The following is a 20,188-nucleotide window of genomic DNA, read 5'->3' as shown; positions in this document are numbered from 1 at the left end:
TTTTTCAAAAATATCTAGGAATTGCGCAGGGAAGCAGTGTAAACCAATGCACACACGCAAGTTGCTTAACGCACAAATTCCATAGATCTACTCTTTGTGTAGGAACAGAAATCGCGTAGGTATGGGAAATCCAAGAAAAATAAAAAAGAGAGCAATCAAACCAAAAATATCTGAAAGATCATAAATTTGCTAACACTGAAGTCCAGGTAGACAAAGAAGATCAGAAAGCAAAACCAATGAAAGAGAAGAGAACAGTAATGTTCCCTAATATGGTCACCAATTTGTTAGGCGAATAAATCATTTTTGCTAACAAGAGCGATCTCCGTAAATCCTAAAAGAAACTAGAAACAAACAAATAATTGAATAGTTCTTTCCCTAAGTTTACTTCGTTTGAATTTTGAATATAAAAAATGGTTAATAAGTCTTTTACTTGGTGAAGATCCCTGCTTGTCTTGATGTAGTTTCTCAATGCTTGAAAAGACCTACAACCACAAACATAAGAAAGATCAAAGGCATGTGCAACATAACATTCCAAACAAGCTTAATCTAATGACCAAGGAGATTAGAAATTGAAATTGTCTTAATGAATATCTAAAGAACTATAAACCATTCATCATTTCAGTAAAACAATACAATGGAAAAAATGATTCATTTGTATTAATTCAGAGATAAAGAAGAGCCTTACAACCTTTGCCTTGATGTCATGAAGTTCTTCCCAAATGCCTCCAACCCTTTCCTTAGATGATAAGTTTTTCAATCTCAATCCAACAGCGTAAGTCTATCTTTTCTAACATCCTCAATCCCTCTACCCTCTAGTCAATTTATAGGCCAAGAAGAAGTTTCAAATCCAAAAAAGGAGGATGAGATCCTCTAATTGGGGGATTAGGGTTCCTTGAGTAAATGGAATTAGGTCCATCATCTGAGGGGCTTGGCTCGAATAGATATGACCTGGGAGCTTTTAGTTGGGATATATTCGACCAACAATGCTTCTAAATCTCACTTTTTATTTTTACTTTTCTTTGTTTCACCTACACAATCAATAGTGGAGCACAATTTTGCACTATTCTCAAGGATAAGTACAGCAAATGCGCAAAAACTTCTATGAAAAGTGCACGTCATACTTAGCAAGGTATACAAGTCATTTTTCCCAAAATTCTCCTATCTTCTTCAAGGGGCTTTTGATCGTTATACCTTTAAGGGAGTTCAATGAAACATGTTCAGGAATGGCAAAAAATCGATTTATATCGATCAATTGTCATGGTGACAAAATGGTGTAACATTTTTTCCCACATCAGTCTAGTTTACCCACAGACATACCAAGTCGAAAAATTTGATATCCATGCAAATTTGTTTTTCCAAATAATAAAAAATTCTCAACTTATATCTAATAATTTGCAATATTTATGTAAATGTAAAATGAATAGTTTCATGATAATTATTTAAAAAAATTTAACAAGTACAACACTATACATTCCATATGGAAAATATACATATGTTGTCAATACAATCACCATTAATCATCATTTGCAAGAATTGAACACAAATGAAGAGGATTTCATTCCTTCCTCTTAACCACCAGAGGCAAGTCCAATTTCCAATTGACTAATTAAATCATCCTATCTTATCCCAAGGGCAAGAGTAAGGATCATTACAACAATATTTCTAGGTAAGTAGCCATTGTAGCAATATTTCAATATTCATAAGTAATCATTACAACAATATTTCAATATTCATAAATAAATAGTTATTACAACAATATTTATCATTTTCATATCACTTGCAAAGAATTGAATTGAATTTGGATGAGGGAGATAACAACCATTCTATTGAACCACTCAAAATAACCACAATTAACAATAATTATTTAAATTTAAATAAAATATATATTTTCAAACAATTACAACTTTTATTAAAATAATTTAACTTTATAAACTATTTTATATTATTTTAAAAATAAAATAATTAACAATATTGCCAAGACTGTTATAAACTATTTTTTATTATTTTAAAAATAAAATAATTAACTCTATTGCCAAGACTTTTATAGGTTAAGAATCTAAAAAGCAATTAATTACCAAAATTGCAATTAAATAAGATGAATGAACTTAAAGGCAATTAAATAGGATGAATGAACTTGATACAGATTCACGCCAGAAAATTTTAGATCTCTTTAATTACTTGATTCGATTCAAAACTTAAATAAATTTATAATTGTGATTGAAGGTCTCCATCTCACTAAATCAAGGCGGTGATAATCCTCCTCAAATTCCAAGAGACTCATTGAAGTTGCTATTAATATTTCACTTTGGAGCGCGCAACTTTGTTGTATTTCAGTGTAGAGTAATTTTCACTCGTTGAAGTTGCTATTAATATTTCACTTTGTAGCGCGCAACTTTATTGTATTTCAGTGTAGAGTAATTTTCAGAATTTTGCATTTTGAGATTAATTTGAAGTGTTTATTTAATAAATAAATGTTAAATTAGATAATTAATTATATTAATGTTATTATTTATTTAAATATAGCATTTAAAAATTAAAAATATTATAATTCTAAATTTTTATTTGGAAAAAAATGAACCTGAAATTAATTTTTCCTCCCCATCATATTTAAATATAATAATTACTATAATAATTTATTCAACTATACAGTAAAATCAATTTCACTCCAAAACTATTGAATGGATTCAAAATTAAGATCACTTTATAGTGGTTATAATTTGTTAAAGCGGACGTTGTTTCAAGTTATAAATGGAGGTTAAGCCAATCACACTCAATTGCCTGAATATAGTCCATTTTAAGTACTCAAAATCCCATAGTAAACCATTACGGGAAGTTAAAGAATAAGTTCAGTCTTTAACAATCACGAGTCTGATTTAATCATGAAAATTATCTACAAATGCCCAACCAAGTCGGATTTAATCATGAACATTATATACAAATGCCAAAAACTGTCAACAAGAAATTGAAGAACATCTAGTTTAATCATTTGAAGTCTCATCTAGTTCATTCACATAAAGAATTTTGAGACTTTGGAGAAAGAGAATATAGACCATAAGACCTTCTGTATTTCTTTTAGACAGTCTCATGGATTTTCATACAAGTTTCATGACTAGCAGACTTATTGGCAGAGACGGACGTAATAAATTTTTCGACTACCAGTACAAAATGAATTTACAGACTTCAGAGAAAAAGAATATAATATAAGCTTTCACGTTTTTATCTCTTTTCGACAGTTTCATGGATTTATCTATGATGTTCATGACGAGCAGACTTGTGGTTGGCAGAGACGAAGGTAATATTTTTTTCCTGGACAATATGAGATTTTCATGCTTCAAAAAGGGTTGTACTCAGGTAATCAGGTGTTGTTACTACAATCAATCTAATGATCTACAATAAGAAAGAATCAACGATCCAGGAGTTGATTGCAAAATCTATAATTTAAAAAATGTAACCATACAAGTAATTATGAAAATAAAATGAGAAAAGGCAAGATGCCAAAATTAAAGAACATCGGATCTATTGAATTGAAAAATTCGCCATATGTAGAGGCCCTTTCATTTGTGTCCATTATAGCTTTGAACTGGATCTCATGAAGCATTTTTACAATGATCGTCCATAGAAAACTGGCCATTTAATACATGCCACCATGGCAGAGGCCCTTTATTCGGGTGCAGACCTCAGACCTCCCAAAGCTATAATGAGAATGGAAGTGCCTAATAAACTAAGAGTTACATTTAACCCCAAGCTTCATCAACTCAGTTAAATGATCAAATTTACATCCTCTCATCTAGTCGAATAAACCTATATAACATTTAGTAGCTTTTTTTAACCTAGGCCAGGGTCAACCCACATGCTCAATCAAAGAACAATCTACCCAAAACAAGATGTTGTCCCCAGGATTGTACTTAATTGTTAAGAACAAGTCATCTACCATGCAAATGCAAGTTAGCAATAATGCACATTATTGAAGTGCACGAAAGTCCAACAACATGCACGTACAAAAGGGCAGCACAAAGGCAAAATAGCAATGAAGTACAAAAGTTGCCAGTGCGTTTGCGATGTTCGAGTATGTATGCTGACGTTGAACCAATCTTCGGAGCTTTATAGACATGGTAACTTTGTTTAGTGATCGAAACAAATTATCAAAGGTGAGATGTACAGCACCAACGTTCAAGACAAAATTGAACTTGTGAGGGCATTGCCACATAATACGATGGCCAACGTTATTGTCATTTTTTCATCTTTGTCATGGTTCTAGAATAGTAGGCCTACATTGGATCCAAAAAATCCACGTATCCGTGAAACAAAAGAAGAGATGCAAGGCATATTTACAACCAGAATATCCCTCGGTGCAATAGTAAGAACATTAACCACACTATTCGAGCTGCACAACATATACAACGGCAAAATCAATTATAGCAGCAGACGAAATCCCCTTTGCAAGTAAACCACCACTGTTCCAAATCTTCTCCAGCTAATGGATTCGAACAATTAACATCTTGATGTATTCATCTCAAAACTTCCCGTATAATTGATTTATCTATACATAAAAATGATTCTTTAGATACAAGTATGCCCAACTCAGGTCCCCGTTTATTCTAAACATGAGCTTTAACATGATATTATGAAGCCTCCTCTTGGATAGATACAGCATGTGCCACCCCTTCTCCGTCTCGATGATTCAGACACATATACATCAAAAACACTAATGCCAAATGCACTAAAATTTATTCCCAGAAGTGGCATGTACTGTGCTTGTGTGCCTGTGCTCTTGAGAGGGGGCATAAAACACAGCAATCGAGTTCTGCAACACTAACAAGTGGAGACAGTATGTGTAACATCATGTATAGCACGGTAACACTGAAGACTGCATAAAGGGAGCTTAGACTTGGAGTCTCTATATTTATATGTATTGTTACATAATGGCCCGGCACATTTCTCACGAGGTGGAGGATACCTACAATGCCAATTGATGAGAAAACAAAAATCAGCCACTGTGGAAGTAACTTGAAACAAAGTGAAAGCCATGTGATGCTACTTCGGAGAATATGAAAAGCGAATTGATTGCTGCCAATTACTAATAATAATTCAAGACTGATGGGAGACTAGAAATACTTGTGATACAAAGGAATTAAAAATTAAAATCAAACCTGCATGGGCCAGAATTGAATATACTCGGAAGCCCTGTATTTTCAGAAAATGAAACAACTGTGCCAGAAGGCCCCATTACCCATCTCACACTGTTTGATGCAAGCATCATAGCACTAGCAGCCTTCTCCTGTTCATAAACACATGTTAATACTAGAACTGAAAGATTCAGGAGAAAGAAACAACTATCCTACACAAAGCCATAGGACATCAAATCACCTGTGCCATCTCATCTCTTTGCTTCCGTAGCTTATCTTCCCGTTTCTTCCTTAATGAGTCCTGACCTAGAATCTTCTTGATGGCCTCAGCCTATAATATAAAACCACATAAGCACTTAGTTACATTAAATTTTTTATACAAATTTTCTATGAGAAATATGCCCACTAGAAACTCCCACTATTGTAACCCAACCCACCCACACATAGCAGCCATGCATACCTGAATCTCATTGGCAGCCTTCTCTACTTGCACTTAGTTACATTAAAAGGCAAATATACCCACTAGAAACTCCCATGATTATAATCCCACCCAACCATGCGTACCTGAATCTCATTTGCAGCCTTCTCTACTTGCATCTTGCGTCTCTGAGCTGCCTCTGCTTTCTTCAATTGTTGTTCCACCTCTGATAACTTTTCTTTCCGTTCTGTCAAGTAAGCAAGTACATGTTAGGAGAAAAGCAAGAGATGCCTTTACAAATGCTTTTGAACCCACGTGGTTGCACATCCTCATTATTAATAATGAGATAACAATCAAACAAAATTGCACCAGACTTTCATCTCACTCACTTTCAATGATAAAATTTACATTATAATTCCCTTTACCAGAGAAAATTCACACTTTAGCATTATTAATCAGAATAATTCACAAAATAGGGCATATATGTGTAAACATGCATATACCAATTTCATCTAGAAACTTTTAACATATATCAGAATAGATCACAAAATAGTGGACATAAAAGTGACAACATACAGATACAAACTGCATGCAGCATCAGAAATACATCAAATAGCATCTATTAGACATTTAAAAATTTGCTGGCTCAAGCCATTCAGTCCTACAAATTACAAACATGAGATTGCAGAGTCAAGACCCGCCAACGTGTATTTGTCAATATTGTGGGCCTTCCTTGATGTCCCTAACCGGTTAGGTTTCCAAATCTGCAACCACTAGTGTACCCTGGGTACCATTCTTGAAGAGGGAAAGGGCCCAGTGGGTTTCCCCGGGATGTGCATTTCTTTGGCAAAAGAACTTCCCTAGTCAGTAAAAATAATTAGTAGATGTCTGTCTATTTGCTCTATCAGATAACAGAGATATGGTTGACATACAAAATGGTGAAAAAAATCACATGAAAAAAAATACCAGATTCCTAGCCACGAGAAGAAAAAGTCCACCAATTTAGGAGAGTTTACAAGAGATGTGAAGCAGCCTAACAAGAAGAACAAAATTTCACAAAGAAAAAGAAGAATGTGAAGACTGACTGTTTACACAAAAAGGGTGAAAGAGATAAAAATTACGTTATCAAAAGTTAGAAAACAATGTGTAATCATCTCAACGCAAGAAAATACACCAGATCTAAAAATCAAACTGATAACCAAAACTTGCTCAACAATTTTTTGGGGAACGAACTGAACGAATTGAAGTAAACATTTTAGAAATTGGAAACTAACTATAAATTGTCTCTTTAATGGCTGATTATCATTTGCTTATGATGTTCAAAAAATACTGAAACAATTAACAGCCCACTAAAATTTGATTTTCTTTAATACAAGTTTTTGCAACGCAAAATATAAATATGCCAATAAACATGCTAAGATCAGTTGCACGGAAAAGGACCTACTTCTCTGACTGGTCTGAGGCAGTCCTTCTGGAAATTCGATCAGATTTGCTCCTACTTCTGAATCAACATCTTTGCATGACTGCATAGCCCTTTGGCGTGCAGTAAGGGGAGCTTCCTTCTTATCATCAAAAGTTGAATTTCCAACTTCTTGTTTTCGTCTGCTTCTCTTCTTCTTTCCTTCAAGTTCAGCATCCACAATTTCTGCATCTTCATCGGCTGATGCAGCTTCTTCTTCATCATCTTCCTGATATAAATCTTCTGAATCCCTTTCATATTTTGACCTTTTCAATCTTCTTTTATGCTGCTGCATTTCATCTTCCTCATCATCTTCATCATATTCAGCATCCACCATCCGCTTCTTAGGCATCCTTAAACTACGTCGCTGAGATGTTTCATGTCCCTCCTCATCTTCCTCATACTCACCAACTGGAACACGTTTCTTGGTGTTCCTTGAGATTTTACGCTGTGATGCTTCCTCACCATCATCATCCTCATCATGTTCACCATCCAGTATGCGTTTCTTAGGTATCCTTGTACTTTTGCGAACAGGTTGGCCAGCTACAATATTATTAGTCATTTCTACCTGCTTTCCAGAGGTAATTTCCTTGGCATGATGTGTATCCATCTTTGCAATAGATGCATTGGTATAAAACTGAAGTTCCTTCTTAGGTGATTCTTGCATTTCCACCCTTGCAGGGAAGTCATCTTCATCATCCGAATTTTCCTGCACATTGGATATGGAGTCAACTCATGTCCTTGAGTGCAGTAATATGGCATATCTAATATGAAATATTCCATATAACCATCGACAGATCTTGACCACCAACATGTATTTAAATTTTAGACAAATTTAAAACGTAAACCACTGCCTTTATTCAATTTAATGGTATGAAACATATTCCGCCATGGGTTTCAACACCTTAAGATTACAGAAATATGCCCAATAAGGTAACTAAGCCCCATTTCAAGACTAAACATGGCAAATCCTTGCTTGCACATGTTAAATAAAAAAGAGGAAAATGCTGATGAAAACACAATGGGATATGCAGAAACTACAGAATAAAATGGTAAAGTAAATATGTTGTCTTCAACTGATGAAAATATAACCAGAACAAGTCCATCTTAAACTTATATCTATCAAGCAGAGGGTCAAATTTCTTGATGTACATTTCTTTTATCATTTAATCTGAAGAACTTAATTCATGACATGAAATTAAATGATTAAAAAAACTACAGCTAATGAAATTTAATCCCTCTCGGTGCTTGATAAATCTGGATTTAAGATCAATCTAAACTGGTTTAATATTTTTTTGGATGCTGTCACGTATATATGTACATGAAAACATCTCTGTCATGCTGGGCTGCAAAGCACCTCACTACTCTCACTTCACAAAGGCAAATACCAGTATATGATACTTATGAGCATGGTAGATGAAAGAATGATTGTTAAGGTAAATTCACCAGCAGAGTTAATGTTAGTAGGGATTTTTATATTACCAAGGCACCTATGCATGTACGAGTGACATAAAAGAGAAATTACCCTGAATTGACCATAGTTTTGTTCAATGGGATTGAACAAATGGCATAAATCCCAGGTGATTTGGTGGTAGTTGAGATGGTACTAAACAATAAAAGAATAATTAAAAGATGATATAAATTTGTTTGTACATCAGATGCCCAACTTATACCTGAAGAATAAGTCTTTGACGCCGTCTCCCACCTTCAGTTGCTTGTGGAGGCTTCCCAGATGCAGATGAGGCTTCCAAACCCTTCTGTTTGGTTCCTCCTGGATTGCCAGTGGAATTTGCATGAATAGTATGAGTAACTCCACCTACCTTAAGCTTCACCTTTGTCAACCGACCCTCTTGAGAAGGCGGATCATCTTGCCGTAGCACTGATTTATCCAAAGACTTCATATCAGAATCCCTGTTATGAGAGGTTCTTCCATCAACCGGTGTTTTGACTTGTCCCCCATTCTGACCTTCGCTAGCTGATTTTGATTGTCCTGCATGACGACTATCCATAGTCCGCCCTTCTGCCCTCCTACCTCCATCTGTCATTCTACTATGCCCGGAGTCCGTTCCTCCTTTTAGTTGACTCAGATTGTGGGAATCTGAGGATCTTCTCTCCGGCACTTTGTGCCCATCAGAATTACGCCAGTCCCCCGAAGACCCACCTGCACCCAATCCCCCAACCAGACTTTTGTGAACATGACTGGGGCCTTGGCCGCCTTCGCTGCTTTTCACATTGCCCTGCACATCTCGATCCCTATTCCTATCCCGGTCCCTTTCACGATCACGGTCCAATCTGTCATGACTACCATTCCTCTCATAAGAATCCTTCCTGTCCATCCCACCATCACGAAACCGCTTCGAGCGATCTAAATCATCGCAGTGCCGCTTCCGCTTGAATGTTTCACCAAATCTGCCCCTTTCCTTCTCGGCCTTCTCCCCAGTCGAATACTCCTTGGAATCCCTCTCATAATGAAACCCATCCCTGTGACTTTTCTCCCTGAAAGACTTCTCAGGCCTCTTACTCCGCTCATACTCCTGAGGCTTGGAACCCCCTCTATCATACTTCCTGTCATGATTCCTATCATTATCTGGGCTCCTGCCGGAATGCTTGCCATTATGGTCTGCAGCATCCCTCCGAACCCTCTTCATTTCATCCCTCTCGGGCACCCAGTCATCATCTCCACCAGCCCTTTTGTGACTAGCCGACTTATTACTTTTACCCAAATCATCCTTCCCCATCTCAAATTTACCCTTGCTATTACTACTCCCTAGCCTTCTCTTGTAATCATCACCATGAGAATGAGGATTAGAATACTTACCAGGTTCTTCGTTCAAACCCTTATCAACATTTCCAGCACTTCGAGGATCTGAGGGCGGGGAATCCGACGGCGACGAATGCTCGTACTCATTGAGAAACGTTGCATGGGATCCTCCCGATCTGGGCTTCCTTACCGAAAATGTCCGTGGCTTCCTCACGCCTTTAACGCCATCGAAGTCCAGCCGCTCGGCCCTCTCCATGCCCGCACCCTCTGCAACAAAATCCTTTAGAAAAAACTTCAAAAACCCAACAACAAAACCCTCATAGACTCCACGAACCCTATCCCCCAAACAATGCAAACCCTCAAAATTCAAACCTTACAGACCTCAATCACAAAATTTCCTCGCAGAGACCTAAAGGCTCAATAACAAAATCACCGAAATGGCGAAAACCTAGTAAGCCTCTCAAACCCTTGAAACACTAGACGCCATCAAATAACAAACCGTGACGCTAATGGAATTAATAGCATTATAAACCTGTACAGAGACAAAGAAAGAGAGAAAAAAGCGCGAGTGGCGCAGAGAAGTGAAGAGCAAGGGAGTTACCAAACATACCCTTTAGAAAGGGGGCACATGGAAGGAACCCTCTTAAGTCCCTTGAGTCATTAAGGGGGTTTATGCATGCCTGGCTATCTTTTGAGCTCCTGGTAAACTGTAAAGTGGGGAGCGTTATACAACCACCTATCGTTTGTCTTGTCTTGTGTTGTGTTATTGTTCGACTTGTGATTTCTCGCAAAATCCGTTCCCCATCGTTTCAAAGAGGATGGTGCGGATGTAGATTCGTTAGTATCTCTTCGTAGGAAGCATGGCGTAGGGGCCAAATAAGGCCCCCGCGGTCCTTACTACCAAGAATTACCAACAATTCTTCATCTCGCCCATTAAAACTAAATCAAACACCAAATCGCCTCTAAAATAGCAGCATTGTCCATTAAACCCCAATTTCAAACCCTAACCCTGGTAATACCCTATTCAGAGCTAGGGTTTGTCTTAGCGTCACCTCGAAACCGTGGTAAGATTCAACTACTTTACTTAAATTTGTTGACAGAGCTCACTGTTAATTTACGCAAAATCAACTTTTACTGCAGTTCACAAATTTTGTTGAAAATAGATAGTTGTTGAATGTGTTGTAAATACTGCTGTGTACTCTTTTTTTGTAATAAAAAATATATTAAAAAAAGAGTACAAACTTTTAATTGGTGATTTAAAAATTTAGTGGTGGATTAGTTTATACCCATAAAGTTCGGATGTTTTAAAAATTTAGTAGTGGAATAGTCTATAACCATAAAAGTGTGGGAGATTTTAAATATGAGTGGTGGATTAGTTTATAATTATAAATATTTTGTTTGATATTAAAAAATTAGTTGATTTTTATATGTATCACTAAAAATTAATTTGGTTGAGATTTTAAATTTTGGGAAAAAAATATTTAGTATTGAATTTAAAACATATGAAAAAAAAACTATCATCTAAATTTCATTATAATTTTTAATTGATAAAAACTCTTATCTATTAGAAAAAATGTTATTTTAAAATTTCACTATATTTTTTTAATAATAAATAAACAAAAAACTTAATAAAAAATATATACAGTATCAAAAATAAAAAGAATATCTTATTACATTTTCATAATTTATATTAATAATTTCTTTTCAATTTTATAATTTTCTTCTAATTATTATTTGAAAATTTATTAAATTTTATTTTTAAATAACAATTATTAAATATTGTTTAATAATAATTATTAAATATTATTAATATTAAGTATTTTTTATAAAATTATTTTACAAATATATGCAAGCAAGAATTTTGATTTCAATGTGGGCGACCTAGAATCACTTTGGCAAACCAACATAGGCTCCATAGGATCCTTCAAAGAGGGCTTCATTTTCTAGGTGGTAACGCAGGATGCATTACAGGACTGGAGCCCAGGTACAGTTGGCATAATCCATCCTCACGGCCACTGTAGTTGCGGAATAGAACCCTCCAGTGACGTATGGGGCGCAAGGGTCGGCTTTTTCGTTGGTTGTATGGGATTTTGTGGCCCCTTCTTAGGAAGCTTGTTGTTTGTTTTAATAACCTGTCACCCTTGGTGCGCATGTAACCTTGGACTTGGTTCTTAAGTATGGTGTTAATCAATTGTATGAGGGTGTTCTTTTTTTGTTTCTCAGAAGAACACTCTGACTGCTTTGATTTGGGGAGGGTTTGCAAGGGTATTCCTGGGCTTTAATTTCTTCTCCCGTTTTTGGACTTATAGTGTATGTTGGGCCGCTGCAAATGGATTATATGATCAAATACAAGTCATTAAGGTGGGGAAATCTTAGTTTCAATGGCCTAATGTTTATCGTTTTATTGCATGTGTCTTTCTAACACCTACAAGTTCGTGTCTCAATCTAGTCAGTTGGCACCTCCCATTGGGTCATCTTCCAGCTAGTTGGCCAACAGACTGGACGAGGTCTCCAGTGGTGGAGGTTTTGGTGTCTGAGAACATTTGTCAACCCCGTCCTTGCGGCCTACAGTATCAACAGATGGCTCAACCTACCTCATCCCGGGGAAGAAATGCAAGGGGTGGTCATGGTTGTAGCCAGGTCCAGGGTCGTGCTAATGGAAGAAATCAAGCTCAAGCTCAACCCACTTGTAATCAGGGTCGTAGAAATAATAATGATTTAATCTTGGAAGCAGCTTGGTCCTATCGGTAAGCCCCAAGGGTTAGCTCAACTGGTCAAATAAGTGTCCCGTCGTTCGGGAGGTCACAGGGTCAATTCTCCCCGAATCCCTTGGGGTTAGGCCTAGCTATTGGCCACGGGGCTTAATACCCTTGATCAAGCTCAGATATTTCCGTGGACGTAGCGGCCACCCAGTGATTGCAGGTGTCCGTGAACCACACATGAAAAAAAAACTTGGTCCTATCGGACTAATGCACATCCATAGGCTCACCAGATTATTTTGGGGTGGGAGAATGAACTGAAGCAGCAGGCAAAGGACAATGAACTGGAGCTAGATGAATGGCAGGATCTCATTCCTGACCCAGGCCATACCAGAGGTCAATACACCCAGTTCCAGCAGACCCTTTACCTTTTTTGGATGATGAAAAATCTATTGGCAAAAGCTTTGACGACCACCTTTGCAGGAATTTCGGAGTCAGCAACAGAAATTCGGGAAATCCATAGGGAATTCCAGCACATTCATCGCCAAATTCAACAGCAAAACGCTTGTTTAAGTCGTACTGAGAATTAATCAAATTCAACTATCAGGCTCTAGTGCCAAAGACCCGATGCCAATAGAATCTTCTGATGATTGGCAATTTGCTTAGCATAGTTTGGACACTTAATTTTTCTATGTATAAATGAATAGTATGCAGCTTTTGTCTTTATGTTATAGATGTAGAGTAAATAGGAGACTCAAAGACACTCAGGTTTATATAGCCTTGCTTAACATTCTCAAACTTTTCAGATTTTGGATGGCCTATAATATTGTCAAATGACCAACAGACTTGGTTTCCCAATGGGCAGGTTGAGGCCATCTGATCATGGATGATTTTTATGTAAGACCTACATGTTTTTGAAAATCGAATAGAAAGAATCTACCCAGCTTTAAAAAATAAGTTATATAAAAATTTATGTAATGTTTAAAAAACAAAAATATTTTCATATTATTTAATTATTTTAAAAATAAGTTATATAAAATTTTCATGAAATGTTTTAAACAGTGGACATTATACTATTGAAGATGCTACTTTAAAAAGAGAATTTAAAGACATAATAGTCCACACAAATTTATTAATCATGTAATAAGGGTTAGATAAATTATTATAAAAAAAATATAGATAAAACTTTGGTGAATAAGAATAATAACATAAATTTTGGAGGAATAGAGTGCAACAGGATAGGTAAGATCGCGCGCTGGAGATGGTTCTCTCCTGCCCCCGCCTCTGAAGCCCTGCTCGTCCCCGCCGAGCCTTGGCAGCCCTGCTGCCGGGCTTGCTGGCCCTTCCGAGCTCCCTCCGCTGCGCCCCTCTGCTTTCCTGGGCCTCCTGCCCGTTTTTTGCGTTTGGCTCGCCCTGTGGTAGCCCCCCGTCGCTGCTCTTTTTTTCTGGGCCTCCTGCCCTCTCCCTCTCGCTTTTGCTTGAGCCCTCTTTTCAATGGATCCTCAAGATCCATCCCTGCCCGATTTTGAGAAAGCCTTCGCTTCTCTCGTCCCCGAAGATAATGCTGAGCGGATTCGACCTTCTGCCTCCAAATTTATCAAAAAGCTTGATGAAATCCCAGAAATTCCTCTTCCTCTCTCTCTTCCAAGGAGATCTGCTGTAGCCCTAGCTGAGCGCGGTTTGGTTGGCCAGTTCACGGGCCTTTGGCCCTCCCCTCGAGCTGTACAACGATGGGTGGAAAGAAATTGGAACGCCATGGTCCAAGGGAAAATTGCCATAAGGTTCTGCGGCAGAGGATTCTATACATTCCTTTTTGAATCAATAGATGATCGCAATCTTATATTCAGGAATGGGCCATATTTTATGGATTCAAGAGGTCTTTATCTCAATCGTTGGACCCCGGGCTTTGATCCTGAAATGGATGTTCCCAATGCTGTCCCTGTTTGGGTTCGTCTTCCACATCTGCCGCTTCACTGCTGGGCCGATGAAACTGTACGAGCAATAGGAAATGCTATAGGTAAATATGTGGACAGATCTGAACCAAAGGAAAATATGTATGCATGCGCGAGGATTTGTGTGGAGGTAGACTTGGGCAAAGGTCTTCCAGAGGCAGTCAAACTCAGAGTGGATCAGTGGACGCATATTCAGCAGGTGGACTATGAACAACTCCCCTTCAAGTGTAAGGTATGTCACGAGTATGGTCATTTTGCGAATAGGTGCCCTAAATCTAAACCAGAAATCAATAATACTATGTCTGAAACTCAAGAGGAAGAATGGGAAGTAGTAAGGAAAAAAAAGAAGTCCAACCCTCCCCCCGAGTCCAAAGAACCTCTCTCCGGAACCCATCTCTCCTCCCCTGTCTTCCCCTCATCCTCCAACCCCTTTGGATCTCTTGCATCAGAGGAACCTCCTTCACCCCCCCCTTCCCCCATAGGCCCCAGAACCTCCCCCTCCTCCCCCCACTGTGCTTCCCCTCCACACTCTGCTGATAGGAGCTTATCCAAAAATAAATCGAAAGTGACCAATGATGGCCCTCATTCTGAACAGCCAGTATTGACCCGCATTGAGCCCCCCTTGGTCTCTTCGAATCCAGCTCAGTCAGTTCCCGGACTGCAGCCTATAAGAACTACCAGAAGTTCCTCCAAAGATCTTGGTGCATCCGGTGACATCTACAAGAAATCTGGGCCAGGCAGAAAATCAGCCAAGCAGCACCGGGAAGAAAGTTCGCAAAAGGACATAGCTCTAGGGATTCAAACCCCTATGGACTCCTTCATTACAGGTTCCCAAGAGAAAGATACAGCAACCAAAGAACTTGAGAGGCGAGCACCTCCTCGATCGAATGTCTTATGATGAAGCTTTTATCTTGGAATAGCAGGGGTATGGGGCACCCCTCCAAAACAGCGGCCCTAAGAGATCTTCTTCATTCAGAAAGCCCTGAAATCGTTTTACTTCAGGAAACCAAACAAAATCAGAATGATATGCAGACAATCATTGAATCACAAAAATCCTTCATAGGAATCAGTAGTAATTCCAGAGGAGCCTCTGGAGGAATCACCACTATGTGGAAAAAGCAGCATTGGAATTGTGCATCTTCAGTCATCAACTCAAATTGGATCAGGACCAACCTCGTCAACAAAGAAGAAAACTGTGATATTATCATTTATAATATCTATATCCCCAACCATTTTCGGGAAAAGGAACAATGCTGGAAGGAATTGAAGCAGGAAATAGATAAGGAGCAGAATACAAATCTTATCCTTGCGGGAGATCTCAATTTAATTCTCCACGCGAACGAGAAAAGGGGGGGTGCCTTCACCCCAGATCCTTTTAGAAGGCAGCTAGAAACCATCATGGCGGAAGTCGAATTGCTGGACATTATACCAAAGAATAGAAAATACACGTGGAACAATAGACGTCTGGGACCAGGTAACATTATGGAAAGGCTGGACAGAATCTTGATCAATGTTTCTCTTCTTTCCTATTTTGCTGCAGGTCATACCAAAATTCTAAGCGCTACAGCTTCAGATCATTCTCCCATCCTTCTAACGTTGGACGCACATGCCAACCTGGGACCAATCCCTTTCAGATACAATCCATTATGGAAAGAAAGCCCTGAGGCTGAATCTATTATAGCAGAAACATGGAAGAAACATGTTGAAGGATCCCCAAATTATATTTGGGAAACTAAAATTCGAAACATAAGGAAAGCACTTAAGGATTGGGCAAAAACTAGCTACCAAGAACCAGAAAAAATCAAAGGAAAATTGCAGCAGAGTTTGGAAGAGATACAAAAAAAAATAGAAGAACAAGGACTCACTAATCAGCTCAAAGACAAGGAATGGGAAGTGCAGGAACAACTCACTCAAATTAAGAGAGCAGAAGAAGTCAAATGGAGGCTTAAGTCGCGAGAAATATGGTTAAAAGAAGGGGACAAAAATACAGCATACTTCCACAAGCAGGCCACTGTAAAAAAATCAAGAAACATTGTAACCGCTATCATTGATAGTCAAGGCAGCAGGCATGACGATCAGGAATCTATCAAAAGGGCAGCCTTCCATCACTACAAGAACCTACTCACTGAAAATCAAGACGCTAGAGACTACACGGCCTTTCTCCAACACCTTCCAAGGAAAATCTCGGCTGAAGAAAATGAAAGGATGAATAGAGAAATAACTGAGGAAGAGGTTAAAAAAGCTATCTGGACTCTACAACCAGACAAATCTCCAGGGCCAGATGGCTTCTCAATTAATTTTTACAGAGACCACTGGCATTTGATAAAAAAAGATCTGGTAAAGATGATTAAAGGAATACAAAGAAAAAAGAAAATGGGGGGGTTCACTAATTCAACAAATCTAGCCCTCATCCCCAAGGAATCCAGGCCCACCTCCTTTTCCAGGTTCAGACCTATTTCCTTGTGCAACACTTCTTATAAGATCTTTGCAAAAATCATAGCTGCTAGACTTCAACCTGTGCTTCCTTCTATCATATCTGAAAATCAGGGCGGCTTCATGGCTAACCGGCAGATTCATGACTCCATCTCCTTGGTTCAAGAAGCTATCCATTCTAGTACCTCCAGACAAGAGAAAGGTTTCGTTCTCAAGCTAGATCTAGCCAACGCATTCGACCGAGTCAGACACTCCTTCTTGTACGCTGTCATGGGAAAAATGGGCTTCAACTCTGAATTCATAAGCACCATCGCTGCATGCATCACTGGCCCTTGGATCTCGCCTCTCATCAATGGCCGCCCCTGTGAATACTTTCAATCCACAAGAGGTCTAAGGCAAGGATGCCCTCTCTCACCCTATCTTTTCATCATGATGGCGGAATCCTTCAGCAGCAACCTTGATTACAATCGAAGAGTAGGCCTCATCTCGGGCATCAAGTATGGGAATGGAGTTAAAAATATCAATCATTCACAATTCGCTGACGATACTTTGCTAATTGGCGGGGCCTCCACCACAATAGCAAGGCGCTTCAAATCTATTCTTGACCAATTTATGGAGTGCTCTGGAGGAGAAGTCAACCTTCAGAAAAGCTGCATCTATGGATGGAACATCTCTAATCAAACAGCTCACAACATTGCCAATATATTTGGAGTAGCCTACAAAGAAACCTGGGACCACTTCACATATCTAGGGATGCCAGTTACTTTGGGCGTCCTTAAAGCATCTACCTGGAGTGAAGTAATTGACAAAGTCAAAAGAAAGGTGCAGCAATGGGGAACTCAATGGCTCAACCCAGCGGGTAGATTAATCTTGCTTAAATCAGGTATTTCCTCCTTACCATTATACCGCTTCACTCTTTATCAAGCTCCAGCTTCTTTCCACAACAAGTTAGAAATTGCTCTCCGTAATTTTTTATGGCAAGGAGGGAAACAAGATAAAAATAGATTCAATTTGGTCAATTGGAGAAATGTAATCCAATCTCCAGATAGAGGTGGATTGGGAATCAGAATGCCTAAATTACTGAATCTTGCCTTTGGGATTAAAATGGCTTGGAGACTCATCAGTGAACCTAAAGCCTGGTGGAAACAGGTTCTTGAATGCAAGTATCTTTCAGACAGCAGGCAAAGATTACTTGAATCTGATATTCCAGCAAGGGACTCCACTAAAATATGGCAACTTTGTAAGAAAGCAATTCCCATTCTTGTCCAAAATACTTCAAAAATTCCAGGGGATGGGAGCAGCATTAATTATGCCACTGATAAAATTATGGGTTTTCAACCTATAAATTCTGTAGAAGAAGCCATTCCCATTATTATTTATCTGCATAGTAAGGGCATCCAGAGGCTGGATCAAATCTCAAAATGGGACGAGGAGAGCGGAGCTTGGCTTAGCTGGGAATTTCCGGTCATTCCTCCACACTTGGACTCTAGCTTGCAAGCCCTCATTAAAAATCTCCAAAATAGAGCTCCTATTAAAAAAGGAGCTCTAGATGGGCTCAGATGGGACCCCACGGGCTCAGGGTATACCATTAAATCTGGCTATCAATTCATCTGCAATAGCACTTATCAAGCTCCGGTTTGGAATCAATGGCGAATAATCTGGAAATCTGAGGCCATCCCAAAGGTCAAATTCTTCATCTGGCTGTTGCTTAAAGGGAAAATTCTCACCTCGGAAAATTTAAAAAAAAGAGGGATATATGGTCCCTCAATCTGTCCTAACTGCTGCTCTGAGGAGGAAACCATCCACCATCTTTTTCTTGAATGTGCCTTTGCGAAGAGATGCTGGACTATTATGGCCAAACTTGGCAATATAAACTGGCAGCCCCAGCAAAACATTGCTGAGACAATACATTATTGGAGAAGGAATTGCCCCTGGAAAGATAAGCGGAGCAAGATTGTCAAAAGAACCTGGGACATCATCCCACACAACCTTCTCTGGAAAATCTGGCTCACTAGAAACAAGAAAATTTTTCAAAACCAAGAAGGCAATGTTAGAATAACATGTAGCAGTGCTCACCTTCTAGCGCAGGAAACGATAGTAGTCAAATGCTCAGGCATCATTAAAATTACTGATTACACTACTGAGGAAAGGATCATGATCAGTCATATTCTAGATAGTACAGGCCATCATCATAATATTCAGAGAAGGAGCGCGAATCCTAACCACAAGATCAAACAATGGGAAATAAGGCTCTCATCTCAGGAATTCAAGAGATGGATGACGAGCAATAACTGTCCAATTTTACTCTTTGACGGGGCCTCTAAGTCCAATCCAGGACCAGCAGGAGCAGGAGGAGTTATTCTAGATGAGAAAGGAGAAGAAATAAGTAGCTATGAATGGAGTTTAGGAGTCAAAACTAACAATATTGCGGAGGCTCTTGCTCTGTTCCAAGGTTTGATGCAACTTCAAAAAAGGGGTATCAAAAAGGCAATCGTGCTAGGAGACTCTTCGATTGTCATCGAATATATGAATCATCACAGGCCGTCATCAAATAGCAGCCTCCAACAACACCTCTGCCGCATCAATCTCCTCACCGATTACTTCAGTACAATTCGGTTCTATCATATTCTGCGCACACACAATGGGGCAGCGGACAGTCATGCTAATAAAGCCGTCGGATATCGAGAGGGAACCCTAAGGCACAATCAGCAATCCTTCTTCCAGCCTCTGCCATGAATCTAGTGAAATCTGACAATCCCCAAGCGCGCAATCCCAACAAGCGTGCGGGGGGTATGGTGACTACAGTTTTCGGGCACACGAAAAGCCCAATCAATCAGCTTCAGAATACGATCAGCAATCCATTGGTAATCCCAAGCAAAACTCATAAACGAAGAGGACTGACCAAGGATCTCACTGCCTCAGACAATCGTCCCAGAAATCCCACAAAATACTTTAACTCTGCAGAGAATCGGTCTTCTGAAAAGAATTCAGGATGCCGCAGTCGGATTCAATCTTTAAATAGGAGAGCAGATCCTCTCATCTTACAGCATAACGTCCAAGAGCATCACTGTGAAGTCGAAGGAAGCAACCAGGGCCAGCTGCGACATAGAAGATGTGCCTTGGTATCGATTTTATTTCCCCTGCTTTTTATTTCGCTAACCTATCTATTGGACTCTTACAGGAACAGAACTAAAGGATTGATCAAGAGCTTCAGAAGCCCTCCTTCTATACCCACCGCTCCTCTCTCAGCTCATTTGCTGATCGTCGACCCTTGGCTCTCCATCCCGCCCCCCTCTCTTGCTCCTTCCTGGCTACTTTCCCCCTTCTCTTTTCCCTGCCA

The 20,188-nt window shown here is 39.0% G+C and overlaps 2 protein-coding genes across 5 annotated transcripts; one reads left to right on the top strand and one right to left on the bottom strand.

Annotated features, from left to right (window-relative positions):
* Positions 1–4,396: 4,396 nt before the first annotated feature.
* On the bottom strand, positions 4,397–10,711 carry LOC149247093 (uncharacterized). 4 transcript variants are annotated; one of them, XM_089458125.1, is made up of 7 exons: positions 10,366–10,711; positions 8,677–10,044; positions 6,989–7,712; positions 5,691–5,791; positions 5,368–5,457; positions 5,151–5,278; positions 4,397–4,957 (listed from the first exon to the last, which is right to left on the bottom strand). In XM_089458125.1, the coding sequence occupies exons 2-7, from the start codon at positions 10,018–10,020 to the stop codon at positions 4,813–4,815; spliced, it is 2,532 nt and encodes an 843-aa protein (XP_089314251.1). In that variant the 5' UTR covers positions 10,021–10,044; positions 10,366–10,711; the 3' UTR covers positions 4,397–4,812. The 4 variants fall into 4 exon arrangements, with proteins under 4 accessions (XP_089314251.1, XP_089314248.1, XP_089314250.1 ...); XM_089458122.1 differs by having other exon boundaries at positions 8,677–10,031; XM_089458124.1 differs by having other exon boundaries at positions 10,375–10,711.
* Positions 10,712–15,342: 4,631 nt separating this feature from the next.
* Positions 15,343–19,584, top strand: LOC149247092 (uncharacterized). The gene is made up of 2 exons (XM_089443381.1): positions 15,343–17,731; positions 17,894–19,584. Exons 1-2 carry the CDS (start codon positions 15,343–15,345, stop codon positions 19,582–19,584), a joined length of 4,080 nt encoding a protein of 1,359 aa, XP_089299507.1.
* Positions 19,585–20,188: the final 604 nt, after the last annotated feature.

Source organism: Pinus tabuliformis, chromosome 7 (genome assembly GCF_031772625.1).
Source record: "Pinus tabuliformis cultivar Carrire ecotype Pingquan chromosome 7, CPIR1, whole genome shotgun sequence".
Lineage (NCBI taxonomy): Eukaryota > Viridiplantae > Streptophyta > Pinopsida > Pinales > Pinaceae > Pinus > Pinus tabuliformis.
The sequence above is the reverse complement of the archived record's forward strand: the minus strand, read 5'-3'. Positions and strand labels throughout refer to the sequence as shown.

What these genes read in the sequence shown, in the direction of transcription:
- LOC149247093 (XM_089458122.1), bottom strand. An exon ending in AGGCTGCAAATGAGATTCAG is followed by an intron (nt 5,458 to 5,690) that starts GTACGCATGGTT and finishes TTTATATTATAG; the next exon opens with GCTGAGGCCATCAAGAAGAT. An exon ending in AAAGAGATGAGATGGCACAG is followed by an intron (nt 5,279 to 5,367) that starts GTGATTTGATGT and finishes GTTTATGAACAG; the next exon opens with GAGAAGGCTGCTAGTGCTAT.
- LOC149247092 (XM_089443381.1), top strand. Translation starts at nt 15,343, where the DNA reads ATGGGGCACCCCTCCAAAACAGCGGCCCTAAGAGATCTTCTTCATTCA. An exon ending in ATTAATCTTGCTTAAATCAG is followed by an intron (nt 17,732 to 17,893) that starts GTATTTCCTCCT and finishes TCCAATCTCCAG; the next exon opens with ATAGAGGTGGATTGGGAATC.